The 19978-nt window shown below is 38.7% G+C and overlaps 4 protein-coding genes across 4 annotated transcripts; 2 read left to right on the top strand and 2 right to left on the bottom strand.

The window, feature by feature from the left end:
• The first annotated feature begins 696 nt into the window (after positions 1 to 696).
• On the top strand, positions 697 to 1846 carry LOC103338128 (CASP-like protein 1F2). Its single transcript, XM_008241314.2, has 3 exons — positions 697 to 1149; positions 1263 to 1386; positions 1519 to 1846. Exons 1-3 carry the CDS (start codon positions 950 to 952, stop codon positions 1738 to 1740), a joined length of 546 nt encoding a protein of 181 aa, XP_008239536.1. The 5' UTR covers positions 697 to 949; the 3' UTR covers positions 1741 to 1846.
• A 1615-nt stretch (positions 1847 to 3461) lies between these two features.
• On the bottom strand, positions 3462 to 5523 carry LOC103338130 (ARM repeat superfamily protein). Its single transcript, XM_008241316.3, is given in 2 exon segments — positions 3462 to 4138; positions 4140 to 5523. Coding segments are annotated over 2 exon segments (1668 nt in total). The 5' UTR covers positions 5382 to 5523; the 3' UTR covers positions 3462 to 3712.
• A 7564-nt stretch (positions 5524 to 13087) lies between these two features.
• LOC103338231 (long chain base biosynthesis protein 2a) lies at positions 13088 to 16263 on the top strand. The gene is made up of 11 exons (XM_089041947.1): positions 13088 to 13430; positions 13544 to 13609; positions 13800 to 13888; positions 14017 to 14162; positions 14237 to 14361; positions 14457 to 14550; positions 14643 to 14806; positions 14940 to 15101; positions 15229 to 15522; positions 15666 to 15773; positions 15870 to 16263. Exons 1-11 carry the CDS (start codon positions 13305 to 13307, stop codon positions 15957 to 15959), a joined length of 1464 nt encoding a protein of 487 aa, XP_088898073.1. The 5' UTR covers positions 13088 to 13304; the 3' UTR covers positions 15960 to 16263.
• A 1334-nt stretch (positions 16264 to 17597) lies between these two features.
• LOC103338131 (Sterile alpha motif (SAM) domain-containing protein) lies at positions 17598 to 19590 on the bottom strand. The gene has a single exon (XM_008241317.2). The coding sequence runs from the start codon at positions 18998 to 19000 to the stop codon at positions 18074 to 18076; it is 927 nt and encodes a 308-aa protein (XP_008239539.1). The 5' UTR covers positions 19001 to 19590; the 3' UTR covers positions 17598 to 18073.
• Positions 19591 to 19978: the final 388 nt, after the last annotated feature.

The following is a 19978-nucleotide window of genomic DNA, read 5'->3' as shown; positions in this document are numbered from 1 at the left end:
ACTCGCATCAGCTCCACCAATTTAAAGAAAAAGTTTTGCATGCTTTGGCTATCCAAATCTGTGGCACCACTGAATTTTTGCAAGCAGAAACCATGGCTTTCCAGTAAAGGGTTTGTAGCTTTGTTGCTGAATGGGGGGACTAAATTGATGGAAATGTTATGGGCTCACAGTAAATGCCAATGCCATGCATGGTTGAACAAAAGGTGTAAACTTTTGAACTTGGGAAAAAAAAGATTGAAAAAGAAACTAACCCAATTCAAGCTTGACTTGGGAATTTAATGCAATCCTGATTTTCTGTTCCACTCATTTGGTTTTTGGCTCAGCATTAAGTTAAAAAGAAACAGTAACCATTTGGATGACAGCAGCAAAGTAGACAGATGGCTGTAATTTTCTGATGTGAGCAGTTCCAAATTATGTGAATAATGCCACAAGAATTTATGCAAGTGTAAACCAAATTTGACTTAACAGAGAAAAGAGTTGCCTGACAGACAAGCAAGCACTCGGAACCATTCAAATCAAATGAGTTAAATAAATATTAACTGAGACCTCCAGTGAAAATTTGAAGCCTGCTTTCAAGAAAATCATCACCATGAGTTTTAACCATGTAATTCGTCACCAACGTTATCCACAAGTGAACCAAAAAAACAAAAATTTAGCAATGAGATTTTGTAATGGATTAAGAAAGTGAAATACCATAACTTATTTTGCGGTTGAGCTGACAAGTCACACCAACACCATCACTCTTTCTGCACTCTCTAGAGATTCCTCACCATTTCTTTTTCTTCTATAAATGCTCCTCTTAAGTCTTTAACTCCACACACTTCTCTATATCTGTTACCCTTTTCTTCAGCTCTTATCATCTCTTCTCTGCTTTTTCCTCTGGTTTTCTGCAATTGTTCTTCTTCAGAATCAGAACCCCACCTCTGAAAACCCCCAAGAGAATTTCACCATGGCCAGCATTGAAGCCAAGATTCAGCAGAACCCACCTCAGAAAACCCAAAATGTTTTTCTTGGAACCCAGATTTTCATGAGAACTTTCACAATGACTGCTACATTGGCTGCAACTTGGGTGACGGTCACAAACAAGCAGACCGCTCAGATTGTTGGCATAGAATTTGATGCTAGATATAACTATTCCCCTGCCTTCACGTAAGAAGATCAAAGACAACACCAATTTTTATTTTGCTTTTTCCCCCAAAAAAAAAGAAAAAAAGATTTTCAATCATTTTGTTTAGTTAATTTTCCTTTTATATATCTTGCAGGTTCTTTGCTTATGCAAATGCTGTTGTAAGTGCCTTTTCTTTGCTGTCCTTGTTCCTTGTTTTCCTTTTCCATCGCAAAGGCTCAAATCCTACCAACTACTTCATCTTGTTCCTCCACGATTTGGTAAGCTAAGCCCGGTTATTAAAGAGGTCTTAAATTCGAATCTCTCCATTCGGATTCCCATTTTTTTTTATGTGTCCAATTATTTGTTAAGACATTATGAATGATATAAATATTTTTTTTATTGTTCGACAGTTGGTGCTGTGCTTGTTGCTTGCTGGATGCTCTGCTGCGACTGCTATAGGGTACGTGGGGCAGTATGGGAACAGCCACTCGGGTTGGGCTCCAATCTGTGATCACTTTGGAAAATTCTGTAAAAGAGGGACCAATTCTGTGGTTCTCTCTTACTTGTCTGTCATTTTCTTGCTCATGCTCACCATCAGCTCGGCCACCAAGTCCAGACAGATTCTGGTTTAGATCTTCTAGTTCTGTTCTTCTTGCTGTTGTTGTAGAAGAAGAAGATGTTTTATTTTCACTGTGTTGTAGAAGTTGACTTGTGATGAAATGATGTAGATCTTTGTAAGACTTGCAATGAGTTTGCTTCCCCACACCACACACGAGCACGACACACCCCACACTCCACAAAACAAAAAACAAAAGCCGAAAACCAAAAGAAAAACAAAAACAAAAAATCCTTATGTTGAGCCCTCTTCTGGTGGCAAGAGGCCCATATATGAGATGAGACCACCATGATTGCATAGATGCATATGGGCTTTAGCATTTACTTACAGGCCACAACCCAAACCTAATTTTATACAAGCAACGACTAAACAGACTCCCAAAAAAAAAAAAAAAAGGGGGACCCTTGTTTAATCCTCCATTTTGAAAGCAAATCTAAAAACAGAGCTTCGCTTATGTGTTACAAGTTGGGAATAATGCAATATGTTTAACCTGTAAAGAGAACACAGCTTTCACGAACCTTGTTTTCTCCAAAGATTCCATTAGATTAGAAGAATAAAGAATTTGAAAATGGGCCACCAAACCCTGAGGCTCATCAATTAAACCTAACCACAGGCTGCACAGCTGTCTTATTTCATTCCCCCAACTGGGCACAATCCAACAAAGCAAAAGGTAACATTCTGGTCATCTTCTTCCCCAGAGGCTTATAGCATAAACAGGGAGTTTATTTTCTGAGTGTTTTATATAATAACACTGCCGCCAACTAAGAACTGCAAGTACATAATGTTTAGGTGATTGCCAACACACAAAGAGTGCAAAATTGGACAGCCGATAGGACAAAAGCACATGCTCTTGATCAAATGCACATGGCTTCATAACAACAAAAACTCCACGTATAGATCATCAAATACATATCTCCATGCCCATAAAGTGTAGAAAGACTCGCCTAATCCTCTAGGAAATGGCCCGGTTTTTTTGTACTTGTTCCTTCCTCATTAATAAAATTGTGTAAAAAAATAATTACCAACTATATGGAAATCGAAAGAACACCCCTCAATTAGAAACTAAACTTGGGACCCAAGAACCAAAAATATTGGTACGTGAAAAGAAAACAGATGAATTTATGAGCGGAGGATAAGGTCATGCTGCCGTCCGTGGGGCACACCAGATTGTAAGAAACTGTCATTACAGGCGTGGAACAAATTAGAGACAGTATGCAAATAATCCAGAAATAGGGTCAGGCACATGGTTCTGGGCCCACCCCTGTTCTATATTATCAAGTGACCTCCAAGTCCAAACTATCAAACTAATCAGATATTATGTGAGCAATGACCTAAATCATAGATATTTCTTTTCTTCGTGCTTTGACCACAACTAGGAAATTGAGCACAGTAGGAATAAATAAGCAAAATGGAATTCTAACTGGCACAATTTTGAAGCCTTTGATCAGCAAATGAGATTTGGAATTGGCCACAACAATGATAAATGCAAATGAAGACCAATCTAATATTCCATTAATCTTGCATATAGATTGAAGAGAAATTATACAAAGTGATACAACAGTAAATTTCCTGCATCAACTACTTCACAAAAGAAAAGGAAGGAAATGAGAAAAGGTTAATCTGCCTTGTGAAGTCAATAGAAAGTAAATAAGACTCAATCTCACTAACTGGGGTTGGCTACCTTGTGAAGTCAATGAAATTGAAAGAGTGTACAACAGAGGTATGAACTCACAATCAGGCAGCAATATAAATTATTGGATTTTGTTGAGAAAATAAAAACACCTATCCAAGTTAGGTCACCAAAACTAGATACAATGCAGCTAACAAGATATCATTTTTCTACCATAATAAACGGGAATTATAAACAAGAGAGGAAGGAAAAAAAGCCAAATTAACAGTAATCACACCTATTGTACATACTGATCAATGAATCATCCTCATGTACCTATACTCTGATATGTGCCACTTTGGCATGCCTTCTTCCATTGTCAAGATCTGGAAAAAACGCCCCAAATCTTACCACGACCAAGGCTTTCCAAGAGCTTCTTAGACCCCTCTACTTCCATGTCCACAAGTTTCTGCAAATGTAGACACGCACCGGCAGCAACCATTTGCTTCCTACACTTCTTTGAATGAGCAAGGGAGGCTAATAAAGCAACAGGGTATTTCTTATCCAAATTCTGGATAGAAGGGTCCAAAAGCTGAACTGAACTCACAATTCCACCTTCATGTTTCTTAAACAACTTTCTATTTCCGGCATATAGAATCAACGTTGACAAGGCCTTTGCAGCCGCTTCTTTCTCTTCAACGGCTTTACCATCCAACATTTTGATCAGAGGAGCAATGCAGCCACACTCACCCATCTCCTTTCTGGTTTTTGAGCAAAACCCAAGTTCATAAGCAGCCTTAGCTGCCTGCAATTCTCACCCCTAATATACCACAACTCAACACCCCAACCAGCCTAGCTACAAACCCATCAGAAACCAGAACTTCCGCAATCGGGGAGCACGAAGCTAAGTGCCTCAAAAACTCAACAGCAACCTCAAGACTACGGGTGTTATTGTTCCAACAAGAGTCCCAGAAATTCCTCAAACACTCAATCCCACCTTCCTTAACAACCAAAAGCTTCAGACTTTCGCTACCAGCCAACAAATGGCACAAGCACCCAATTGCATTCTCTTGGGCTAAAGCCGTCCCAGAACTGGCAAGTGCCAAAAGAACACCAACCCCATTTTCCTCCACGAAATTCTCTTGATTCTCAGAAAACCCAGCCAAATTTCTCAACACCCCAGCTGCCGAAGCTTGCGAACCGGGCGTGCCGGCCTGGCAAATGTCCAAAAGCGACGAAACCCCACCTCCAGACCCAATTGCCCGAGCGTTCTCTTTCGAAAAGCTCAGAGCTTGAAGCGCCAAACAAGCCTTTTCCTTACCAAACCCACTTCCCGAATCGAGCACACGCATCAAGTGATTCAGAAGCGACAATCCCTCAGCAATCAAAACGTGCTTGCTGCTCTCCACCATCGAAATTATCGAAATCGCGAAAACGGCGTTTTCTTTGGTCTCGAACGAGCTCGAATCGAGTAGTCGCACGAGCACGGGAACAATCCCCTGCGCCACAGCGATCATCACGTTCTTGTCGTCCTCCTGCAAAATTCCCAAAAGCGATTCCATGGCGGAGTTCCTCGACTCGCCGCTCCCGATTTGAAGCCGAGTCACCAGGTTCCGGCACTCGGCCCGCACGGTCTCTCTCTTGGAGGCTGAGCTGCTTACAGACGAAACGGTGGGGTCGAGGAGGACCCCGCTCTTGATCAAAATCTCGGCGTCGGTGACGTGGCGGTGGAGGCGGGCGAGGATCGAATCGACGTCGCTTTGGGTGCGGAGCTTGCCGGCGGAGAGATTGGGGGTCTGGCATTTCTGGGAGAGCGAAACGGCGTCGCCGAGGGTCTGAGAGACGGAGAGGAGGAGGTGGAGGGAGAGAGGGTGGGAGGTGAAGGTTGGAAAGTCGGCGAAGTCGGTGAGCTGGGCCTGGAGCTCTGAGAGCTTGGCTCGGATTAAGGTCCATTTGCCCTTGAAGTTTTGGATGAGCGGGATTTGTTCCACCAGTGAAGAAAGGAGCTGGCTTGAGACTGCCATTGGGTCGGTTTCTGGTTTTTTCATGGCTTTTGGCTTTTGGCTTTTGCACAGAGAAAGAAAGAGAGAGAGTGTGTGTGTGTTTGGTGTTGCTTTTTAGGGTTTACAGGAGAGAGAGAGAGAGAGAGAGCAAGTGTATGGAAGTGTTGTTGAGTAAAAGATAAACGAAGCGTAGGGAGAACAGGTGCAGGCGGAGAAGAACAAATAGTAGAGAGAGATGATGATGTGGATTTTGACCGGCGGCTTCGGCGTACACGCGACTACCAGAGCGTGGTTTTCGCGCCTTTAACGGACTTTGATTTGCCTTTACCGTTATTTATTTTCATTATATATGTCTAGTTATTTTATCAAAAAAGAAAATATTATGAGTTCACCAAAATTTTATAAAAATCTGTGAATGTTGTAAAATAATCAAGATATGGGAAGAGTTTAATCTACTCTCTTTGATTACTACAACTGATAAAATTCTTTCTAGGATTTTCTCTATAATTCTCAATAAAAAGGTATGTGATACCTCCGTTTACATTTTTATTGAGATTTCTTTTTATAGACGGAGAATTATAAATTTTTTTCATAACATCTTAATTGTGGATGTGTGAGAAAAACTTATTCATAACTTCGGCAACAACAAAAATATAGATAAAAATACGACTTTCGTTCGGGGACAAATTGGAAAGTAACAAAAAATAAAGAAAACAATTAAAACCAACCCCACCATATTTATTCGTTCACTTGAGTAGCTCGCTAAAGTAGAAACGTGGAGGGAAGGCCGACGAAACCCGCCGTTTGCTTAACCACCCCGTGTAACACACCTAGATCAAAACCACGTGGACAAGGGACAATTTAGAGTTACAGGTTGGACCGAAAAATAAGATTTTATTAATCGGGACTTGAGCCAAAACTCGGGTCCCGCTCCCTCCAGTGACCCCAAGCGGGACCCACATGTCCTTTTAATTATTATGACTCTCTCAAGTGACAGGTATGACAGCGAAAGTTCCCAAGTCTCCTGGTCTTTCTGCGGACTCAGCCCTAACCTCGCAGCGATCCCTCACCGCCACCGTCACAACCACCTGTCGACCGTTGGATTTGCATACGAATAAAAGTCAATGCGAGTGTTGACTGATGGGATTGGTTGGTGACCAAAGGTTTTGAGGGATTGCTTTGACATTAAGTAAGTGACTTTTCGCCGGGCTAGTACGTGGGTTTTATTACTTTTGAGCGTGAAAGGACCGCGTCCTCTAAAACCATAGAAAGATACTTTTACCATTTATATATATTTTTATTTATACTTCTCTTCCTTTTTGTATTTCTTTACTTTATTTTTAAAAAAATTAATGGAAATAAATTGGTTTTCCATGCAACCCATATGCATTAGTAGCGTGGTCCAATCACATTCACACACACGGTGACTGGGTCAATAATTCTAGATGCTTTAAAAAAAAAAAGAGAGAAGAATTCTAGGAGCTTTTTTTATTTTTATTTTTTTATTTTTATAATTTTATTTTAATATAGCATGGCCGTAAAAGAATGCATGGATGGCAGCCAGTCAATTTCACTACGTTTAGCTAAGATATACTTTATATCAGTTGACCCCAGAAAAACAAAAGAAGCTAATATATATTTTGTTTAGCCAAGTGCATGGAAATTTAATAGTTACTTATTCATGCACTTAAGTATGAATAAATATACGGACGCTAAATATAGAGACTCGTGATTCATATGTGAATATCTTAAAATTTAGATATTGATAAGTGTTGCGTGGACTTTACTTATCATGATTGGCATGTTCGAATATATATGGTAGAGGAATTACATATCAACTTGTTGTAAAGTAAAAAGATAAATAAAGAGAACAAAAGCAAAATTGGGAAATTTAAAGTGCATTTTTTAACTTTTTATTAAACTCCTTTATATATTTAATATTATTTATTGGCGGATCTATTAAAGTGCAAGGAGACATAAATAGTGGCAGAGCCACTCCATTTTTTTAACCTCTCTCCTATAAACAATTTACTAATAGACAACTTGTAATTTAAATTAATGGCCCTTCTAAAACAAGATATTTTCTATTTAAACCCTACACTTATCTTAGTTCACCCCATGTTCTAAGTTCACCTTAATTTTTAATTTAAATTTTCACAATTTCTAAGTAAACCCCACTATCTTCCCAAACTACCCTTAAATACACCCCGAGCTAAAAAAATAAGAAATAAAAAGAGATTTTCTATTTAAATCCCACAAGGTACCTTTAGAGAAGGAAACACGTTCTGGGCATGAGAAATAGTAAGTATTAAATTAATTTTTGATGATATTTCAGAGTCTTATTCATTATCTGCTTTCCCAGGATCACCACCTCATTATCAAGAGGACATTCTTCACCGTCGCACATTCTCCAGTTTGGTGTAGTTATAATGAAGGTATGAATGTAAATAGTTCAGTCTGGTTTGGTATTTTGTTTCAATACCAAAAGTATTTTTATTATTAATATTAAAATATTATTAGTTTATGGTGATGAAATTTGAACATGTGCTTTGAATTTTTACGTGGGTAAAGATGGATCAACTTGTACTGTACCATTCATACTTAGTTTTGTAGCTAACAACCTGTGTGGCTTCCCTGGTTTCGTGGCTTTTCAACGTGTATGTCAATTAATATAATATGAAGAAAAATTCAAGCTACCCCATACTTTCTAGAGAAAGAGAACAGTTTTATCAAAACATCAGGTATAAATTTCAAATCAAAAATCAAAACAATCAAGCAATTAACAACCAAGAGTACCAAAAAAAAGCAATCAACAAAGAAGAGAATAAGATCATTAGTGTTCTATGTCTTTAAAAGAGAAAAGTAATCGACATAGAATATAGAAGAGTTTGTATTTTTCTAAAACTTAATTTGAAGAGTTGTGTGTGTGTGTGTGTATAGATGTACTTTAAGTATTAAGTTGGATGACCATTTTTGTCTTTTTACACAATAATAAAACTTACATATTAATGATTTAAGTAAACTAAGAGAAGTGTGAGGTTTAAATAGAAAATCTCAAAAACAATTAGACATGACTAATTTTGAAAATTTTAGTTCTAGCATGTATTTTGAACACTTAAATGTATTTGATATACTCGTGTTTTCTACGAAAAAGCCTTTGTATGCGCTGCATATTGCCCTTTTGGTGGTGCACTCCAAGTGCTCGACGAATTGCCTAAACCAAGTTTTGTTGCGCTACTGCTCACAACGCCTTTTTTATAAATATAATAAATAAAAAATAAAAAACCCATCTTGGCCAAAACGATTTTGGACCATGCTTTGTAAAAAAAGAAGAGAAAGGAAAGGAAAGCTGGACTATGTTTCGTGGGCTTTAACAAACATTATAGGGCCTGCTTAATAAATGATAAAAGGCTTTAACCTCTAGGGCTTTTAACAAGCTTTTTTTATATATTTTTTTTAACAAAGATTAAAACAACAATTGTAGGTTATTTGTAGTGCTATTTCTTTCTATAATTTATTAATGACATTGGCCATCACTCAAAAGTTTTTTGATGACGTGGACTTGCATAGACCAAAATTAATTAAAAAAATTATTTTACTGTTTAAATTATTTTAAATTAATTTTAAAAGCTCTCTCTCTCTCTACCCCTCAGATCCTTCGTGCCCGATTCGAAGAAGATGGAAACCCCATGTTCAAAATCTAAGCTCAACCCAAGACAAAGCTTACCTCCCAAAACGGGACAGATAAAGATTAGGATAATCAAGGGACTGGTCAAGTGTCTGTCTTCTTTGGTTGGTGGCGGAGGTCGTAGGCCGAGAGAAGATGGAGGATTCCTGAGCTCCAATTCACAAACCCCAGCTCAAACCCCAAATGGGTTTTGCTCAAGAGCTCAATCCGATGGCTCTGGACCCCTCAGCTAGCTGAATTTAGGTTATTGTTAGAAACCCCTCTGATGTTAATTATAGCCTTACACATAACCTTTGTTCATTTTTTAATTTATTTGGTCTTCGAGTTTTTGGGATGTGAGGAGCTGGCCGAGGAGTCTGGGTTTCAAGAGTGAAATTTGGGGAACTGGGTAGCTTTGTTGGTGTTCCTTTACCTTTGCAGAAGTGATGTAGGCCGTTGGAGGGTTTTGTTTTATTGCTCCAGAGCAGAGACAACAATCTTAGCAAGCTTCTGGAATCGATCCTGCGCAAGACCGCATTGCAAATGTCCAACGCTTGTACCGCATTGCAAATCCCCTTCACAACTTAAACCAGAGATTGATCTTCCCAAATTTCAATTGTTGCGAAAATAATCTAAAAACTTGAGCTGATAAATGTGCGCCTAGAGTTCAACGTTATAAAGGGATTTTCAATAAAGCAAAACATATAAATAAAAAAAACTCTTGCGATTGATGTTAGGCGCTTCAAATCTGGGATGGGTCTAGACCCATCAACAGAACAACCTTGAACTCAGCCTCGCAGCAGAGAAAAACCTCGAGCAGCTTCCAGACCCACGCAATTGATAGCATCGGGTCGGAGGGGGAGTCTTCTGAGGGAGATAAGTGGTCGGAGATTCGATCGGCGACGTGCTTCTGGAAGTGTTCGAGGTCTTCGAGCTGTTGCTTTTTTGGGTGTTGAGAGAGTGAGAGAGAGAGAGAGAGAGAGAGAGAGAGAGAGAGAGAGATATTTTAAAATAATTTAAACAGTAAAATAATTTTTTTATTAATTGTATTACATTGTACTTAAATGCATTGTTTATTATTTAAATTATAAGGATATTTGGTTGTCATTTTTTTAATAAAGCTTTTAGCATTTCAAAATTGCACCTCAGCGTTAAAATAATTATGAGTCCCCCCTTTTAGAAAACATTTAGGCTCGAATTTTTTTTCAATATTAAAAAACCTACTAAATATTAAATAGTTACACTCTCAGAAAAAGGACTTTTGATAAGTAGTGATACTTCTCTTCTTAATATTTTCTAAAATTCAAACTCCTCACCCGTTGATAAGAAAAGTAATTTCCCCCATTCCACATGACGGTGTCCTGAAACAAAAAAAATATCGTTCTCACAGAAATACAGTGATGGATTTGGTAGGCCTAGGTATAAAATGAAAAGCAATGAAGACATGCGCAGAGGACAAATCCAGTAGTTGAATTTCAATTCAAGCACCAGTAATGCAAGTTGAAGTTGAAGCCAATTTTTGACCTGGGTCGCTTGCCGTCAAGGCCTTTTATTTTATTTTTCACTTACTTAATATTATTATTATTATCATTTATGTCTCTCAAAAATGTTTTTTTAGTACAAAATGATAATCTAAACTACTGAAATGAGAATTTCACACACACAACACATTATGATGCTATGAGGGATTTCCATTAAGCTAGACTCCGTTTGCCTAAAAAATGTTATTTGATAGGAAGATACTTGTCTTATTTTCTAGAAGTAGGAGCTGAAAATAGAAGCTCATACTTTTCTGTTAATCACAATTTGACATACATGTAGAGATTTTTCCTTATATATTAATTTTTTATATATGTATTAAATTGTAATTTGCTTAAAGTATGAATGCGTCCTTCCAGAGAAGGAAACAGTGTCCTAATAGATTAGATATTATCCGGAACCAGAAAATGGGTGTGCTAACAAGAATCAAATCAAACCAAGACACATCCACAATTCCACGCACGCAAGTATTCTTGTTAATGCCTATAGAAGGGAGAAGAAGAACAAAAACCAAATAAAGTTGAAGGCAAGTGAGTTTGATGGGACTACTTGTTGTCGGGCTACTTAGCTTTTTTAAGCAACAAGCTTGGAATCATGCACAGAAATCAGAAATGCCATCTGCTTAGGATCCAGCAATTGAAATGCAAACAAACATGATGCGAGAAAGAAGATGCATTTTTTCAAAGTCAAACAGAACAAAAACCAAAGGTTTTGGGTGATTAAATTGGAAAGAATTGACATTATTTTCTTCCCTTTTTGGGTGGGAATATATGGCATGTTGGTTGATCTTGCTATCTTGACAATGGCAAGTGATGAGATGGATCATATACAAGGAGGTATGTCACCTCTCATATGGTCAAACCCTAAAAATCCCATCTTTATATATTCTAAGATCATTTAGGATGAAAGATGTTTTGATTGCTCAATCAAGGTCAAAACAATTTCCTTTTCATAGCATTTTCTTTTGCAGTGATGAGAATGTTAATGGGGAAATTGGAAATACAGTGGGTTGGGTGGATGGCTACATATGATCAAAGAGATATGACTCAAAACAAGGTGTATTCGATTTCACCCTCCTTCCTATTTTATCGCTCGTATCAATTCGAGATTATGGAGTTTGGATCTTTTGATAAAAAGAAATTAAAGGGCTTATTAATAAGTTGTCTTTTGATATTAATGAAAGTGAAAGGTCAAATGAACTGTGCTGAAGAGATTAAGTGCAAGTTGCTTCAATAGATTCTAATTTGAAGAGCTTTTGCACCTTTTGACTCATCAATCTTGAAACTCAGTACTTATCCATGCAGAGCCAGCACCTCAAAACCAGCTCTAATTGCAGCCCATGAAGATCAAATGGATACAATTTGGCGCTCTCTAATTGGAGGGAATATATTCCATATCCTGGGAACTACAACAGGTGACAATTTGATCATCTACTGTTCACTTTTCAAAATGGCTATAAATAGAGGTTTGGTCACATTGGAGATTACATGGGCAAAAACAGAAGTAATTCAGAGGAAGAGAAGTCTGGTATGAAGGTAAAGAGCCATGTTTGGTAGCCAAGGATGACTTGCCTAATCAAAGAAATGCTGATCATTTAAGTTTGATATAATTAAAGATATGTTCAAGCTTGGAGCTCTATGGTTTCTGGGTTTCTAGCTAGGCAAGTTGTCTCTTAGGCTAGTCTGACTGGCTCTTACCTTTCATGCTAGACCTTCATCTCTTCCGTGTGTATGCAATTAAGCTCTGCTGATGTGGTTTGGGTCAACAGTGTAGAGGTACATTTCTATCTGCATGTCATTCCAATGTGCAGCTGTTCAGAATATTTATATACATGTATATAATATATGTTTGATCTGACAGTAGAACATTAATCTTCTTTTTAGGTCAGTAATAGTAGAAATGTGATACGCTTAGCTACTTTAAGCAAGGTCATTGGTGTTACTTAATACACTCAAAATTCAAATTCGATTACGTGCACAGATAGTGTTTATGCGTCACATCCACGACAAGAGTTCAACTCACGGCTGGCTCTTTGTCATGATAGGAAGTGCAACTATTCATGTCCCCACTTCGAAGAGAGGGCCTCCTTATTTTATTTATTTATTTAATAATTCAATTCTAAAAGGGTTATATGTATTTTCTTCATGAAATGAGTAGACTTTGCACACCTTCTATGTGTGAGAGCTAACAAAACATACATTAGACAACACATATCATCCAAACAGATGGCAGCACATATATGACATTAGTTATGCATTCTTTTTATTTATCATTACTTTTCTTAATACAAACGATATTTAAAGGCAGATAATTGAACTCCGAACATCGAGTGCAGGGATAAATGCTTGTTTTCTTCTTTTTCCCTCAACTTATCAGAACTTTCTCACAAAACAAACAGCAGCAGCCTATCAGATTTTCTTCACCAGCCACTTGTCCAAAAATAAAATTGAAATATTGGGCTGTACATTTGGGCCTCTCTCTTTCTTCTCATCTTAGCCCACTTTTGGATGCTATTAGGCCCACTGTGACTGTAGCCAGGCAAATTCCACAATGCCAACGATGAACGAAATTCCAATCTGAACTTGAATTCCTGAAATGAAACAATAACGGAAGTCAAAAGTCAGCATTCAAACCGAAAACCCAGAAAATAAAAGCACTGGAAAGAGGTGGGTTGGGATCCAATTCAACCCATTCCAGATAAGGCAGCCATTGTTGGCGAGCTCCAGCTTTCAGCTGAGCTTCGGGGGTTTCAGAGGTCGAAGATGATAACCATTCCGTATTTGACCGCGTTGAGCACCTACTTCAGCTACGGCTTGCTCTTTGCCTTCGGCCAATTGCGAGACTTCTTCAGAAAAATCATTGATTGGTGGCAGTCTGGCGATCTCCAGGTCCCCCATTTCTCCCTCTGCTCTTTATGCGTCTCTCTCATTTCCTCTCCCTATCTATGTACGGATTAGCTTGCTTTGTTTTATTTTTAAAAATGTAATTTTGATTGTTGTAGGGTTACGCGCCGATCTGTTTAGGGCTTGAGGATTTCTACATTCGTCGTTTGTATAATCGAATTCAGGTATTACACATACAATCTACAAAATTCAATTATTTGTTGTGTAATTGATGTAATTTGAGATTTTTCTAATGTTTCTGTTTCTTTTTACAAAATCCTTGCTTTCCATATATTCGTATGTACATATCTGTGTTGCAAGTGTCTTGTATGAGATTGAGAAGCTAAAATGTTGTGGTTGATAAAATCTCTGTAGGATTGTTTTGGACGACCAATATCAAGTGCTCCTGATGCTTGGTTTGATGTTGTTGAGCGTTATTCTAATGACAACAATAAGACCCTAAAGTTAGTACTTTGTTATGAAAACACAAAGTTCATAGCTTTCTAATTTGTAAACCATTTTCTCTCAGTTTTCGTTATTTTTTTGTTTCTTTTTGGTGGTGGGTTAATGTATGTGATTGTATTTGATGCAGACGAACAACAAAGATAAGTAGGTGCCTCAACTTGGGGTCGTATAATTATTTAGGCTTTGCTGCATCTGATGAATACTGCACACCTCGTGCCATCGAGTCATTGAAGAAGTTTTCCCCAAGTACTTGTAGCAGTCGTGTTGATGGGGGTAATGATTGTTCTTTTACAATATGTTTCTGGCTATGTGTATCTGGGTATGAACTAAATCAATTGTTCCACCAGGAACTACAACATTGCACAAAGAACTGGAAGAGTGTGTTGCAAACTTTGTTGGAAAACCAGATGCTATGGTAACTGGCATGGGTTATGTGACGAACTCTGCCATCCTTCCTATCCTCGTTGGGAAGGTATCTACATAAAGTCATTTACTAGCTTAGAATACTCTTATAGACGTCTCAAGTTCATGTATGAACTCTTTTTGGTAATTGCATTTTATCTGCAGGGAGGGCTGATAATTAGCGATTCATTGAACCACAACTCAATTGTGAATGGTGCCCGAGGCTCAGGAGCTACAGTTCGAGTTTTCCAACATAATAGTAAGTTTTATATGGCTCTCATATTTCGAGCATGATTATTTCCTGAAAAGCTCTCTTTATTCATACAAATCTGTTTTCCATCTTTCTTTCAGCTCCTTCGCACTTGGAGAAAGTTTTGAGAGAGCAAATTTCTGAGGGACAACCTAGGACACATAGACCATGGAAGAAGATAATTGTCATTGTCGAGGGGATATACAGTATGGAAGGAGAACTCTGCCAGCTTCCAGAGATTGTTGCAATATGTAAGAAATATAAGGTAATACATTTGTTACACTGCTAAATGATCCTGTACTTGCTAGAAATGATTTCACTCTAGTCTTTCAAAACAGATTAACTAAGTATCACCGTTTGCTTCTTGTTTTCTGCTTGTTGCTTTCTACTTGTTGCAGGCATATGTTTACCTGGATGAGGCTCACAGCATTGGAGCAGTTGGAAAAACGGGAAGAGGTGTCTGCGAATTATTAGGGGTTGACACGGCGGATGTAGATATAATGATGGGAACTTTTACAAAATCATTTGGATCATGTGGTGGTTATATAGCTGGATCCAAGGTTGGTACTTCCATTGATTTTGGTCATATCAAGAAGCCTTATGATTGAAATTGATTAAGAATATCAGTAGAAGTTAAGCAAATTTCCGCCTTATTATCTCCCTCTCATGTATCATTTTCACTTTCAGGAGGTTATACAATATCTTAAATACACTTGCCCGGCTCATCTATACGCAACTTCAGTCTCACCTCCAGCTGCTCAACAAATCATATCTGCTATTAAGGTCATTCTTGGAGAGGATGGTACCAGTCGAGGGGCTCAGAAACTTGCACGGATTCGTGAAAACAGCAACTTCTTCAGGTCAGAGCTGCAGAAGATGGGCTTTGAGGTTCTCGGAGACAATGATTCCCCTGTAATGCCCATAATGCTCTACAATCCAGCAAAAATTCCTGCTTTTTCTAGGGAATGTCTGAAGCAAAATGTGAGTTTATTGTTAATTCACATGCCAATCACTCTCGTATTCTTATCTTTGATTCATGAAAGCCATCTTTCTAGTGCATTTCTTCGTTTCTATTAGTGTTTTGGCTTTTAGACCAAGTTAGATAATACATCATGTTGGTACAGGTTGCTGTTGTGACAGTTGCTTTCCCGGCTACTCCTCTACTTTTGGCCAGAGCACGTATTTGTATATCTGCCTCACACACCAAGGAAGATCTTCTCACAGCCTTGGAGGTATGTTTCAGTTCAACTTAAGAATGTGATGCCTTTTGGAGGACCTGGGACTCTTTACAAAACTATGGTGATATAATTTGGTTTGCAATTTGACAGGTTATCAGTCGAGTCGGTGATTTGGTGGGTATAAAATACTTCCCTGCTGAACCCAGTAAGCAGGAGACAAACGCCATCAAATTGGAATAAAGAGTTGAATTCGGGGCTTCAAAATTGTAAATTTGTAAGGCTAAGCAGGTGATTCAGTCATCAAACTGTGCCCCAGACATTATGAAGCTTTTGCTGGAAAACATGAAGCATTCAATTATCTTTAAATCTGTTTCGTATCTGCGACCTTTTGGAGGGTCTTGTTGTATTTCACTGTGTGACCCTCGATGAAATTTTGATTAGTCAGACGTACAGATGCAGCTCTCATTGGTTAAATATGTTATCAGTTATGTTTCAAACTCAACTTTCTTGTATATATTCCAAAGGCGGCGGTTAAGGGACAAAATCCATTCTAATCTGATCCTCATTTTATAATTGCCATCGACCAATGCATTGTATTTTGCTCTGTGAGCTCTCATTCATTCAAAATATGTCATCAGCCATGTTTGAAACTTAGAATTCTTGCATGTCTCAAAATCAGAGAGTAATGAAAATTCACAAGGTCTAACCAAACCCTGAAACACGCAATGCAATTATCCAAGCAAATTCTTTACATTATGCTGCTTCAGATAATGATACATCAAATACAAATGGCGATAATTTTCCCTAAAAAGAACACAAACTGATAGCAGAATTGAGCTGGAAATGGCCCTAGAACTCATAAGTCCACTCATTATGGAACTTCCCGGATTGTGGAACATACGGACTTGATCATTGTGGATATATATATCTCGGGAATGCCAGAATAATGAATCTATATATCTACATATTGGCCTTGCCCTATAAAACTTGCATTTGCTTCCTGAAAATTGTTGAGCAACTACATGCAACTAGTGAAAGCTATATAACTCTACTGCACAACATCATCATCATATGGAAATCACCTTAACATTGGATTTTGTTTAATTTTAAATCATTCTAATATAAATAGTTGAGATCTGTATCAACGCTGCCACTCTTACCAATTTTTCGCCATAAATACGGAAGATCATAATTCAAATGCAAGAAAGACTGTATCACAACTCCTAATATTAGACATCATCTCTCACATGTGAATTTATACCTTTTCTCTTGAAAGAGGCGCACAGCTAATGTCCCTGCCAAACTCCAACCCCTTTGTTAAGCCAACTCTCATTCATCACATTCAAACCCTGCCCTAACTAGAATGCAGACTTTCCCTGCCAACATCTCAGCAATAACCCTTCAACCCTCCTTAATCAAGGACATTCTAACAACGAAGCCTGACCCCTTAGACTCTACATCCCGATCCCGGTCACATGAAGGATGTATCGGGAGAAAATCCCTTCAGTGACATCCAATCTACAGTTAAATGCCCTAAGAGAACTATGCAACTCTTTACATCTGATCTCAACTTTCAGGTCTAACAACAACAAACCAAGTTGGACTTCCATCCAAAATTCACCTCCTTGTCTATCTCCACTCTGCCATTGACCTACCAAATAGGTCCACAATTAAAATCGCAGAAAATACCTCTTTACATTGATCAGTTTATCCCCAAGCCAAATTTGGCTTCAAATAAAAGCCACAGACGAATACTGCAAAAACACAGCAGCAAGTGTACTGAATGTTTTGCAGAAGGAAAATAGGATACACTAATTTTCTGTATACAACATTATTGATATCATAACAACCAGAGACGTAATAGATAAATAGCTTAAATTCAACAAAAGACATCTTTAGCTCTGGGAAATCATTATATACATTAGATATCGGCTCAAAATTATTCTGCATGCCTGGGTGGAAATGAAGACTGGAAAGGAAAAGACAACAATTGGTCCTTCCTCCAACCAATTCTAGGCTTTTCCCTTGCCCATTCTGTCCTAAAGGCTACAACCAGTTAAGAAAAGATAGTTCTCATCATGGTCTCCCTATGATCAATGAAAAACTACAACTAGTCCAGCATTGTTATAAAAAAGAAAATATGGATTTGCACTCAATTAAAGAAAAGGTAAATAGTGCAATGAAACAAAACCTACTCATCCAAAAATACCACTGAGTTGAGATTTGAGAGCAAAATATAACCAAAAGCTCAAACCAGTTTTACTTTCAGGCATGTATCTTACATTGCCATGGCTGAGGATTTTTTTTCTTCTTCATTTTGGTCTTTCAATCGCCAACAGTCACAAAAACAGAAGTCAAGAAAACCCCTTTCCAAGCTTCTGAATTGCACAATACATTTTCCTTCTGGTACCAACTGCATTTATGCCCATATCTTTGAGGTCCTCCAAAGTTAACATGGGCAATACCTCATCATCCACCTCATGAATTTCAAACATCGGGGCATAACGACCTAATCCTAGCCCATTGAGCCAAACCCTAACACCATCTTCCCCACACCTCCCTCTGCCTTCATTCCCATTTCTATCCCCACTAGTCCCTCTACAATTCCAATCCCTTGCATCATTATCCGACGGCCCAGATAGCTCAACACCATCATGGTGGTCCCTCCCCTCCGAAACCCTAGTCCTAATGGGTCTCCTACTTCCATGGTAAAGCACATCCCTTTCATTCAAATGCCCATCCACACCCAAATTGTCGGAAGAATGAAGTGGGCTCTGGTCTTTCAAAGGAGACTCCGAGTTTTCGACATCAAAATCCCGATACCCATCTTCAACATCCTCACCTCCGCTAAATTTATCATCCCCTTCAGCAGCAGCAGCATCACCACCTTCGTCAATCTTGGAAGAGACCCAATTGGATCTGACCCTTTTCGTGTTCGAAGCTCTTTTCTTGGTGTCCTTGACCTTCCAGCTACCAATGGCAACACTATCGAGATTTCCCTCTCTATCTTCGCCGTCTAGGGTTTCTTGGAAGTCGGCACCAGCGCTCAAATTCGTTAAAGGTCGAGTCTTTGAGGACTTATTGGAGTCTTTCCGGTGATCAAGTGGGAGCTTCCATTGCTTGGTGGTGCGTCGCACGTGCGAATCGTACGGCTGGTCTCCTCCGATGTCGCCCAATCGGACGCTGGGCCTTCGCTGTCGCTTCGATCCCACGGTCTCGGATGAACCCAACATGAGTTGTCCGCCGTTGATCTGACCCATCGGTGGTGGTATCTCCGCCATCGAATCCGATTTTATCTTTTTATTTACTCTAATTTTTTGAGAGAGAGAGAGAGCCTACTGTTGCCTGGATTGAGTTTCTCTTAAAAGAGACTCAACCCTTCTCTGTGTTTGTTAAGTGAAAACGGGGAGAAGAAGCAAAAGCGCTCTTTGGCCTTTTGGATGTAGCGCTTGTGCCAACTGTAGCAATGCCTACAAGAGTGTCCTTTTGGTCGCTTTCTAGAGAGAGAGAGATACAGTAAATGAAGTGATTGATGAGAGAGAGAGAGAGAGAGGGAAGAGAGAAGAGAAGAAAGGGTTTCAGTGAGTGAATGACTTTGGATTTTGGGGGTTTGGGGAGAGAGAGTGTGTGTGTGTGGGTGTGTTGTGGTCTAAAGGGGGCTGACACGTGGCTCTCTCTCCACGTTATCATCAGATGGGAATGTCCCATTGACCACTAGATATCTTTACTCTCCATCAAATCAATATTTATAAATTTTGACCCAAAAAAGAAGATCAAAATCTATAAATGGCGTATGGATGGATTTGTTGTATTTTGAACCCTGCTCTGCTTATTTTTTTTGCCAATATGGAGACTTAGATTTTTAGCCCTCTACATCATTCACTCATCACTTGCATGTTTTTAGCTTTTTAGGTTATCTATCCACTCTCGGATTCCAATTCTGAATGGTAAAGTTCTGCTGGTCCCCCCCAATTCCAATGAAAGGCAGAGGCGCACCTGCCCAATTCAATTCTGAACGCTAAGATATGTCTCTTCTGTGAAGAGAGCCAGATTTTTCCAATATTTTGTTATACAATTCAAGAAAATAAAAAAAGTTCGTAAATGATTCATCAAATCATGAAGCTTCACAAGCCATCTAGGATGTTCCTTGACAATCCGGAAAGTCAATTTGTTTGTTTCTATCCATAATGATAGATAGGTGCTGACGTACAACAGTTTTTTCGACCAAAAAAAACGTACAATAGTTTTGGATCTATTTG

Source organism: Prunus mume, linkage group LG7 (assembly GCF_029339155.1).
Source record: "Prunus mume cultivar Tortuosa linkage group LG7, ASM2933915v1, whole genome shotgun sequence".
In the NCBI taxonomy this organism is placed as follows: Eukaryota; Viridiplantae; Streptophyta; class Magnoliopsida; order Rosales; family Rosaceae; genus Prunus; species Prunus mume.
This window is presented reverse-complemented; position numbering and strand designations above follow the sequence as displayed.